The sequence below is a fragment of the Passer domesticus genome, chromosome 6 (assembly GCF_036417665.1).
Source record: "Passer domesticus isolate bPasDom1 chromosome 6, bPasDom1.hap1, whole genome shotgun sequence".
Taxonomy (NCBI): Eukaryota; Metazoa; Chordata; class Aves; order Passeriformes; family Passeridae; genus Passer; species Passer domesticus.
Window position 1 is genome coordinate 2,793,679 of NC_087479.1, and position 10,476 is coordinate 2,804,154.

At 53.4% G+C, this 10,476-nt stretch overlaps 1 protein-coding gene and 1 long non-coding RNA gene across 2 annotated transcripts; both read right to left on the minus strand.

Annotated features, from left to right (window-relative positions):
- Positions 1-345: 345 nt before the first annotated feature.
- Positions 346-6,285, minus strand: LOC135301994 (inositol 1,4,5-trisphosphate receptor-interacting protein-like 1). Its single transcript, XM_064422576.1, has 5 exons — positions 6,265-6,285; positions 5,927-6,159; positions 4,269-4,728; positions 1,757-1,944; positions 346-1,669 (listed from the first exon to the last, which is right to left on the minus strand). Exons 1-5 carry the CDS (start codon positions 6,283-6,285, stop codon positions 346-348), a joined length of 2,226 nt encoding a protein of 741 aa, XP_064278646.1.
- A 677-nt stretch (positions 6,286-6,962) lies between these two features.
- Positions 6,963-8,975, minus strand: LOC135302020 (uncharacterized). The gene is made up of 3 exons (XR_010363707.1): positions 8,414-8,975; positions 8,065-8,140; positions 6,963-7,537 (listed from the first exon to the last, which is right to left on the minus strand). It is a non-coding gene; the product is annotated as an uncharacterized LOC135302020 (long non-coding RNA).
- Positions 8,976-10,476: the final 1,501 nt, after the last annotated feature.

Genomic DNA, 10,476 nt, shown 5'->3' on the forward strand with positions numbered 1-10,476 from the left:
TTTTGCCCCTTTTCAAAGGCCGGGAAAAGCTGCATGTTGCAGGTGGGCTTTGGAGAGGTTGGCCCTGCTTGTACGGCACGTGTTCTCTTTGTGTGCTTTTTCAGCAATGGGAGAGTTCCTAGGCAAGCAGGGCTCAGTGCGGTCGGGGCGCTTTGTTGGCAAATGAAAAGATGCAAGGAGGTAGAAGACAGCCGCCCGTGGCCCTGCACCTGCTGAGGCGGCAGGAGAGGCAGTGGGACCTTTGCCAAAGCTTTGCAGGCATCCTCTTCTCCTGAAAGCACCAAATGGGGACTGCAAGGTGGTTCTCTGCTGGCAGCTGCGAGCAGCACAAGCACAGCTCTGTGCTCAGAGCCATAACTCTTCCCCTTCATCCGGTAAATCCTCAGCAAGAAGGATTCTTCTGAACCACTTGTAGAGAATGTGGTACTCATAGAGAGCATGGGCGTGGGCAGCCGGTTGCTGGGCCAGGTGCTGGAGGAGATTGTATGGCTCAGCTCTTTGGACATCTGCGGGTAAGTTGATGTCCTGAGGAAGCCTCTGGTTGCCCACAATGAAGTGGTGGAGGCATTTTGCTCGCAGACATAAGTGCAGGCTGTTGATGATATCCAGCAGTCGTACCACGAGATCTCTCCTGCGCCACTCTGAGACGGGTGTGATGTTGAGCAGGTGCATGACAATGGTCTTCATGGTGTAGGTGGAAAAGCTGAAGCCCAGAGGAAGACGGGTGAAGAACTGCAGGCATTTGAGGTGCAGGCTGTCAGGGGGGGCCTGCCTGGCAATGTGCTTGAAGAACTCAACCTCTGCCACAGCGTAGGACTCGGGCCAGGTTGTGCTTGCTGTGTAGGCCTCTCTAGGCTGGCTGCACACAAAGATGGCTGAGTCACCTCTCCGCACGCCAAAGAACAGCTCAATCCTGAAGCTTTCCTGCCCGTAGGACACCTTGAATTGGCAGGAGCGTGTGGAGGGCATCAGCCTTAAATGCCAGTTGTGTGACTGAGGCAGAGCTGGCCAGACTGCTCTCACCAGCTGGTAAAACCAGCGGGCAGTTTTCTGCACGTCGAGGTAGGAGCCGGTGCACAGGGTGTCTAGGAGGCTGGGATCCTGATTGCTGCTCAGCTCCTCCTCGGGGTGGTGCAGGAAGCACAGCATGTCCTCAGCCTGCTGCTCCCTGCTGCAGGTGCACTCCAGCTGCACGCGGACACGGAAGTTCCTGACGTGCCTCTGCTCTTCACTGTCCAGCTCCAGGTGGAAGCTGTGGCCCCGGGGAGGAGTCATGGGGATGAGCACGCTGTAGACGACATCCTGCTCACGGGGACTCCAGCCTTCAAAGGCACTGCCCACCCCGATGGCTCGTTGCAGGACCGGGTAGAAACTGTTGGCCAAAACATGGCCAAAGTACATGGTATAATTATCCATGAGGTCAGTTATCCACTCACAGCCTCTCTGCAGGTCCTGTACAGGCCACTGGATGCGCTCCATTACAACTTCTCCAAGGAAATCATCAAAATCATCCTCTTCTTCTTCTTGGACTTCATTTGCAGCATCGTTGTTGTTTTCTGCAACTGCAGCCTCATTGACATCTTCATTGCCAACGTTGTCTTCGTCGTTAGCCGCAACATTGCCCGCTTCCTCTTCATCTGCCCCACGGTTGTCTTGTTCATCCTCCTCTCTGCTCAGGCTGTTTTTCCACCCAATCAACCAGAGGACCAAGAGAAGGGCCAGGAGCACAGCAACAGCTAAAAGCTGCAAGAGCTGCACCTGCTTCAGCTGCTCCTGGGTGAGCTGTTCCACCTCCTGCTCCAGATGAATCCTCTCCCATTCCAGATGCTTTGCACGCTCTTCCATGCGCAGACGTGTTTCCTCATCCAAAGCGTCAGCCACGTGCTGTGGGTACTGGATGAGGCTTTTCAAGAGCATGAAAAGGAATACCATGGGCTCCATGGTCTGCAGGAGGAAGGAGAGAAGGCCGTAAGTGGGGCGGGGAGGGAGGATCCTCAGGGATGCGGGCGCAGGAAGGACAGGGCCCCACACAGCCAGCATGCAGGCAGCAAGGCCTGTCTCCCTGCCCCAGCAGCTCCAGCTCCAGCCCTGTGGCCTGCCCAAGGTTCTCCTAGGCGGGGCTGTCCCTGCACGCAGAGGGAGAAGCCAACCCCAGGTGCAGTGTTTCTGCCCCAGCCCTTGTTCCCAGCACAGCCTCCCCACCACGTGTGCACTCACCGCTTGCCAAAGCAATGCAAAGCCAGCGTGAGCTGCTGGGGCCTTTCTTTGCTGCCGGCATTGTGACACGTGCCCTGTGATGTCACACGTGTCACAGCACGTCACAAGCCAGCCAACCACACCCTCTGTCTCCTGAGCCGACTCGTGGCTCAGGCACTCAGAGTGGCCCTGCTTAGAGCTGCCCTTGACTGAAGCTTTTCCAAAGCACTCCCATTGTTGTCTCTTTTGCAATGATTTTCATCTGCCCTTCCTTGGAAATCTGATAGATATCCCTGTTGGAATGCAGCCTTGAGGATCATTGAGTCTGAGCTTTGACTCCTCACTGGTTGAGCTACACTTAAATCTGGAAGCGAGTGTGGTTGAAAAAGTCTCTCACGATCACACAGTGCAACTGCAAACTTCACACTGCCCACTGCTCCAATCGGCCAGCTCCCCAGATGCCACTTCCACATGACGTTCAAACCTTTCTGAGGGTGCTGACTCAGCCATTTCCCCAGGCAATCTGTTCCCAAGCTTGACATCCTTGTTGTTGAAGGAATATTTCCTGGAGAAATCCAAACTAAGCCTCCCGTGGCACAACTTGAGGGCATTTCCTCTGCTCACATTGTTTGTTCCCTGGGCAGATAGAATGGCCCACACTCAGTTACAACCTGCCTTCATCTGCACCGTGCCAGGCCATTGGGCTGTGAAAGCAGCTGCTGGACAAGGAGAGAAGGGTGGTTCATTTGCACTGCACTTCCCACCATCCAATGGAACAAAATGGGTTCTGGATGGGCAGAAGAGCTTCACATTGCCCATCAGGGTTTCCCTGTGAGGACAAGCTTTATGCCAAACACATCAGCCAAGGGAATTCATCCCTATCAAGGCAGAAGAGAAAAGCAGATTTTTCCTTGTAGAAAATGGGAAGGTTTGGGGTGAAAGTCAGTGCTGGAATGACATGGGATGTCCATGTGGATTTTGCTATCCTGCAAGGCCACCCTGTGAAGAGGGGATGGATCTCGGCAGCCATCCAGCTTTGGCCACAGCTTTCTGCCCTTGTGTCTCTGGAGCCTTGGAGGGGAAGGCTGCGCGGCTGGCGGTGCCTTTCAGCAGCTCTCCTGCTACCAGCCCTGGCTGCCCCAAGGCTCTTTGGACTCAGCACAGGTGCTGGAGCAGGAAGAAATGATCACCGGGCTTTGGAGACCCCAGAGACAAGTATGAATGATAGGTGTGCAGAGAAGACAGAATCAGCAGTGCACAGCTGCTTCTCTCAGCCATCAATCACAGAGAATTCCAACGTTACTGTTTGGGTTGGGGGTCTTTTTTGTGTTTGTTTGGAGCTTTTTCCTCCACAGGAAAACCTGAGACATTTGCCATATTGTACACCTGGACAGGAGAGGTCCACGCTCAGTGCTGCCTAGATGGAAGTCAGAATTGTGCCTTTGTCTCTCCCTTTCCCCTGTTAAGATGTGTCAGTGGGAGGGATTGATGGGTAACAGCGTTTCTCTTTTCTCACCTTGTGCTCAGGAGCTGGGAGAGCCGCCCAGCCCCCTCCCCTGTCCCAGCTGACCCTAGGAGGGTTCTGCAGTAGGGTAAGGTGGCATGTTGCCAGTCTTTAAGCTGCCAGCACTGGTGCTAGCCAAGGTGGAAGACTCATCGCTATGGCTTTGAGTTGGCTCACAGCTGCCAGCATCATGGCTGTGTCCCACTCCACATTGGTCCTGCTATCAAGTCGGAGGGCATGAGCATGACTGTGCTAAGTCCATCTGGAAACCATGACTCCATGTGCCACCTCCACACATTGCTGCAGTGCCTCAAGCAATGACAATTCTAGCAATTCCATGGTCAGCTGTTGCCAGTGCTTGACAACTCTTTCAGAGGAGACATTTTATCTTAATACCCAATCTAAGACTACCCTGGCGGAACTTGAGGCACTTTCCTCTTGTCTTCGCCCCTTGTTTCCTGGGAGCAGAGGCTGACCTGCGCCAGCCCCACGCTCCTGTCTGGGAGCTGCAGAGAGTGAGCAGGTTCCTGTCGGATGCTGCCTGTGACTGCAGCCGCGTGTGCCCCACTCTCAGTGTGGCCGGCACTGGCGGCCCTGCTGCCCTGCTCCTGGAGCCCTGTTCCCGGGCAGAGCCGTTCCGTGGCCGGGCACGGCCCCATGGGCGGCTCCCTGCTGCGGCCTGGGCTGGCCCCAGAGCAGGGTCCCCCTGCGGGTGGCCCCGGGCCGGCCGCGTGTCCCCAGCGGGCTGTGCCCGGGCAGCTGCCTCAGCCGTGAGGGCCGCAGAGCTGCGGGAGCCCACGGCTCTCTGCCGGCCGCCCTGCAGAGCTCCCAGCTGCAGCTGGCAGGGCCTGAGCGCCCGCCCTGCGCCCTGCCGCAGGCACGGACAGGCCAGGCCCCGCTTGCTGCCCTCATGGCGGCACTCCTGGCCCCAGCGCTCTCCAGGGCCTTCTCCAGGGGCACCTTCCTGCGGCCTTTGAGTCCCTGCCCGGGAGCCAGCAGAGACCTGCAGAGGGGCTGTTGGCAAGGGCCTGCAGGCACAGCGCCAGGGCCAGCGGCTTCCCAGTGCCACAGGGCGGGCTGAGGCGGGCCATGGGGCAGGAAGCCTTGCCTGTGAGGGCCGTGAGGCCCTGGCACTGGATGCTCAGAGCAGCTGTGCCTGCCCTGTCCCTGCAAGTGTTTCTGTTCCGCATGGATGGGACTTGCAGCAACGTGGCCTGGCAGAAAGTGTCCCAGGCCATGGCAGAGGGGTAGAACTGGATGGCCTTGGAGATGACTCTGGACACTCACAGACACCGTGTGTTTCTTAAACACAACCATTACTGGAACTCTGCTGTACTGACTGCAGCTCCAGAAAACAGAGTTGCTGAAGAAGGGAGAGCAGGCAGTTTCATTTAAAAAATCTATCATGTATTTGAACCATTTTTAAGAATACATCACAATTAGAGTCATCCCTGTGTTAATAGATCTTTTCTATACTCTTATACATAGCATATGAATAAATACAATGATGAAGTTTTCTGGATACTGATGATTATGAAAAATTACATGTTGTTGATAAAAATATAAGATATATCAGTTGTGGTTCCTTCACGTAATTTGCAGTAATTTTTCCAATGAATGATAATTACTGTGCAGTAGAATCTATAATTGTCATAACAGAATTAGTATTTTTAAAATTTTAATTACTACTACATTCAACATATGTATTACTAGACACTAAAGTGAGTATTGGATAAATTAATAAAATATCGAAATAATTTCTAAACTAATAAGGAAGTTAAATCAAGGTCCATCCATCCGGCCTGGTCTTCCTTCAAAAGCCACAATCCCTGAGCAAATGCAAAGCTTCTGCAGGGAAAAGGGTTAAAATAGATGAAGTTAAGAGACAGAGCGAAGAGGGGCAAGTCCTGGCAGGAGCCCTGAGCCTCTGCCCTGCCTTTGCAGGGCTGTGCTGGGTAGCAAGAGCAGCTCTGTGCGCTGGCTGCTCACAAAGATGTGCAGCTGGCCTTGGCCAGCCCAGAGAGCATCCCGCTCACCTTGCTGTTCATTCAAAACAGCCTGGCCATTTTCTTCTTTACCATTTTCATGGTCCCCCACATTTCCTTCAAGTCTTTGCATCTCCTCTTGAACCGAAGCCTTCTCTGCTCGATTTCCATCCTGTGCCTTCTGGCCTCTTCTTCAGCTCTCCGGGCCGCTGCTCTCTGCTTCATGGCCGCCCTTCTGCACCTGAACCAGAGGAACAAAGGCAGGAAGAGCAGTTCAGCAGCAGCCCGGTAGGGCCCCTGCTGCACGGCTGCCGAGAGCAGGGGTCCCCAGGCAGGCTCGGGTGGCTCTGGGGTAGCCTGCTCCAGGTCCTCTTCGCTCAGCTCCGCATCCTCATGCGGAGTGATCACCAGGGGCTGCAGAAAGTGGAAGATGAGCACTGCAGCCAGGGCAAGGACTGATCTGTCTGCCGTGGTCTGTGGGGGGATAGAGACAATTTGTGTTGCTTTGCACAAGAGTTGCACTTGTGTGTAATTAAGGAATGGCCACTGCTCTTGTGCCTGAACGCTCATGCAGGGTACGAATGTGGTGTCAAAGTGCATTCATGTGCTCCATGTTGCATGGAACACCCGTGTGCAGGAATGCAGAACACCTTCCCTCAGAAGGGATCTACTGTGGCAAGGCCCCCTCTGCTTTTGTCCTCCATGGAACAGTTTGCATGCAGAGTGTGGGCTGATATTCCCTGGGCATTGTCCTCCTCATCCTCGGCATCCCCTTGCAGAGCCTCAGCCCCTGCATCCTGTCAGGGCCTCAGGGCAGGTGGGATATTCCCAGAGGAGAGGGGCCGCTGTGTCCCCATTCCCCCTGTCCCTTATGTCCCTGTGTTGAGGGGGGCACAGAGAGGATGGGGACTCCTGCCTGCCCCGTGTCCTGTCTGCCTGTGGGGCCTGTCCCAGGGCAGCTGGGCTGTCATTCCTGTCCTGTGTCCCCCTGTCCCTGCTGGCCCTGCTGTCATGGCCTCCTGCAGCGTTCCACACCCTACACAGCCATGGTGGCTCCTGAGCTCTGCAGGGACCCAAGTGACAGTCTGAGTGGGGGCACTCCTGGTTTTCTTGCATTTGGCACCCCGCACAGCAGGGGATGGATCACAGCATCAAAGGAACAGCTGCTAGAGGGGAGGAAAGGAGCCTCTGCATGGCCAAGGGGTGCTGTGGTGCCCCTCTGTCAGGAATTGCCCACAGGTGACACCTGGGCCCAAGGCGGACATGCACAGACACAGTGTTTGTTCAGGCATTGCCTTTATTGGATCTTTACACTGACTGCAGCTCCCAGAGGGATGACACTCCCTAGAGAGGAGGGCTGTCAGCATCATTATCAGGTCACAATAACATGTTTTAAACATTGAAATTAACGAATTTTGAATATCGTCAAAATTATCTAACTGCAATCTGTATATGGTTATATATTAATATTAATAATGTAAAAAATAATTATTTTTTCATGCAGATTATGTAAAATTCACTATTTAAGATAAAGATTTATCATACTTCTATTGTAATTAATTAGCATAATTCCTATTAATTTTGCTGAATAACAGTTAATCTATAAAGTAAATAATACATTTAGGTACCTAACTATTACTTATTATTACCATTATAATGATATTTTACTGGAGTATTATTCTGCCTTAAAATTATGAAAATTAGGAAAACAGTGCTAAATCTAGTTATTTTACTAAATGTTTAGTAAATGTTTACAATACTGAAACTATTTCTAAGCTATTTAAAAATAGGTATCAGTCATTTGGCCCGATCTTCCTTCAAACGCCACCATCCCCGAGCAAATGCAAGGCCTCTGCAGGGAAAAGGGTTAAAATAGACAGAGTTAATACAGATACAGTTAATTCAGACACAGTTAAGAGACAGAGGGAAGAGGGCCAGGGCCTGGCAGGAGCCCTGAGCCTCTGCCACGGCTTTGCAGGGCTGTGCTGGGCAGCAAGCGCAGCTCTGCGCGCTGGCTGCTCACAGGGCAGCTCCACAAATTGTGGGTAGAGTCAATCGTATCTAAGCAACTATTTCATATATTGTTATATATTAATATTTAAAAAATAGTTTTCTTAGTAATGATGATTATGCAAAATTCACTGTTTAAGATAAAAATGTAGCATACTTCAATTGTGTTGAATTAATATAATTCATACTCACTTTGATGAGCGATAGTAATTATATAATATGAAGAACAGGTATTGTTACTTGATAAATACTTATTATAACGATATTGATATCTAACTGTCGTATTATTCTACAAGAATGGTATTAAAATCTTGAAATATTTTTTAAAATAAATTAGTTAAAATATTTGAAATCTTTCTAAACCCTTACACAATTTGAATCAATCTCCTGGCATTTGGCTGGCTCCTCCTTCAAATGTCTCTGTCCGCGAGCAAATGCAAATCTTCTGCATGGAAGAGTGGAAAGAGAGACATTAATATAGATACAGTAACTGTAGCTACAATGAAGAGCTAGAGCCAAGAGGGGCAGGGCCTGGCAGGAGCCCTGAGCCTCTGCCCCGGCTTTGCAGGGCTGTGCTGGGCAGCAAGCGCAGCTCTGTGCGCTGGCTGCTCACAAAGATGTGCGGCTGGCCTTGGCCAGCCCAGAGAGCATCTCCAGCAGGAAGCTTTTCTTCACACAGGCCACTGCCTGTGCTCCTCCAAAAGCCTGCCCAGCCTACCTTGACCATGCTGTTTGTTTCCCTATTCATTTGAATCAGCCTGGCCATTTGCTTTTGCAGTTGTCTCAAGGCCCTGCGCATTTGCTCCATCTCTTTTTGTCTCTTCTTAAGGAGCCACCTTCTTCGCTCGATTCTCATCCTCCTCCTTCTGGCCTCCTCTGCAGCTCTCTGGGCCGCTGCTCTCTGCCTCATGGCCGCCCTTCTGCGCCTGAGCCACCAGGCCAAAGGCAGGAACAGCGTGTGAGCAATTGCCCAGAATTGCTGCAGCTGCTGCAAGGCAGCCAGGAGCCAGGCTCCCCAGCCAGGCTGAGGTGGCTCTGGGGGAGCCGGTTTCAGCTCCTCGGCAGTGTGCTGCACATCCCCATAAAATCTGTCCACCAAGGCAAGTGGGAATGGGAAGATGAGCAGCAGAATCACAGCCAGGACTGATCTGTCCGCCATGGTCTGCAGGAGGAGAGAGACAAGGGTTTCACTGGGGCTAGAAGGGAGCTGTGGGGGCTGAAGGGAGGCCCGGAGGCGCAGGGCTGTGAGGGCAGGAAGCAGAGGGCCCCAGAGAGCTGGCAGGCAGCAGGGCCTGTGCCAGTGGGGCAGCAGCAGCCCCGTGCCCTGGGCAAGGCTGTGGCCCGAGTGGCTGGCCCTGCATGCAGGGGGACAATGCAGGCCCGGGTGCGGCGCTTGTGCCCCGGGCCTGGCCCAGCCCAGCCCCGCCACGTGCGCACTCACCGCTTGCCCAGGCTGTGCTGGGCCAGCGTTACCTGCGGGGGCCTGTTCTAGCGGCCCACATTGTGACACGCTGTCCCTGATGTCACCCGTGCCAGAGGCATCACAGCCGGGCCAGCCCTGCCCTTGGACCCCAGCCCAGCTCAGGGGCTGCGAGTGGGCCCAGCAATGAAAGCCCTGGCACCACCCAGTGCAGCCCCTCTGGGAGGGAATGGGCCCCAGGGGCTCCCTTTACAATGTAGGCTGAAGTCTTCAGACTTTTTCTTGAAGGGGAAAGGATACAACTAATAATGTTGAATATGATACATAATATCATGTATGAGAGTGCTAGAGGTGCTATTGTAATGGCACTGTTTTTTCTCTGAGTGGAATAAGTTACTCTGGCTCACTTTTTCCTGCTTGAGACTTCCCAGATCCAGTCCCTCCAAGACCTCTGTGAAACCTTCCCATTATCGGACATCATGGAGAAGGAAGAGTAGCCAGAACCCCACCAGGCTGCTCTTGATCCAGAAGCCGCACAGGGCTGGTTCTGGCATAGAATTGTGGCTCTTCAGTGAAAGCGTTGCACAAAATGACCACTGGTATTGTAGCAGAAGAGCTGAGCAAGGCGCAGGAATGTCATGCCAGAGTGCATTAATGTGCTCCAGCTGGCAGGGCCCGAGCGCCCGCCCTGCGCCCTGCCGCAGGCACGGACAGGCCAGGCCCCGCTTGCTGCCCTCATGGTGGCACTCCTGGCCCCAACGCTCTCCAGGGCCTTCTCCAGGGGCACCTTCCTGCGGCCTTTGAGTCCCTGCCCGGGAGCCAGCAGAGACCTGCAGAGGGGCTGTTGCCAAGGGCCTGCAGGCACAGCGCCAGGGCCAGAGGCTTCCCAGTGCCACAGGAAGGGCGGCCTTAGGCTGCAGATGGGCAAGGAATTCTGGCCTCGGAGGCTGCTTGGGGCTGGCCCACACTGCCCACAGAAGCTGTGGCTGCCCCATCCCTGGCAGTGTTCCAGGCCAGCTTGGATGGGCCTTGCAGCAACGTGGCCTGGCGGAAGGTGTCCTTGCCCTTGGCAGCCGGGCTGGAACAAGACAACCTCTAAGGGGCCCTTCCAAGCCAAACGTTTCTGGGATTCTGTGATCAGAGGGGCTAGGTGCTGCTCAGCTCAATTTCTGTTTCGAACCAATTCAGCACTCTCAGTTTGATTTCAAGTGGTCTGTTCATGAGCCCAGAATGCACAGTGTGTGGCATTGAATACTACTATGGGCCTGGCTGAGATCAATAAAACCTTGTACACTCTGGATTCTGCAAAATTGCATTTTATTGAAAAAAGGGGAAATAATTTCCCAGTTTGCCACGCATAA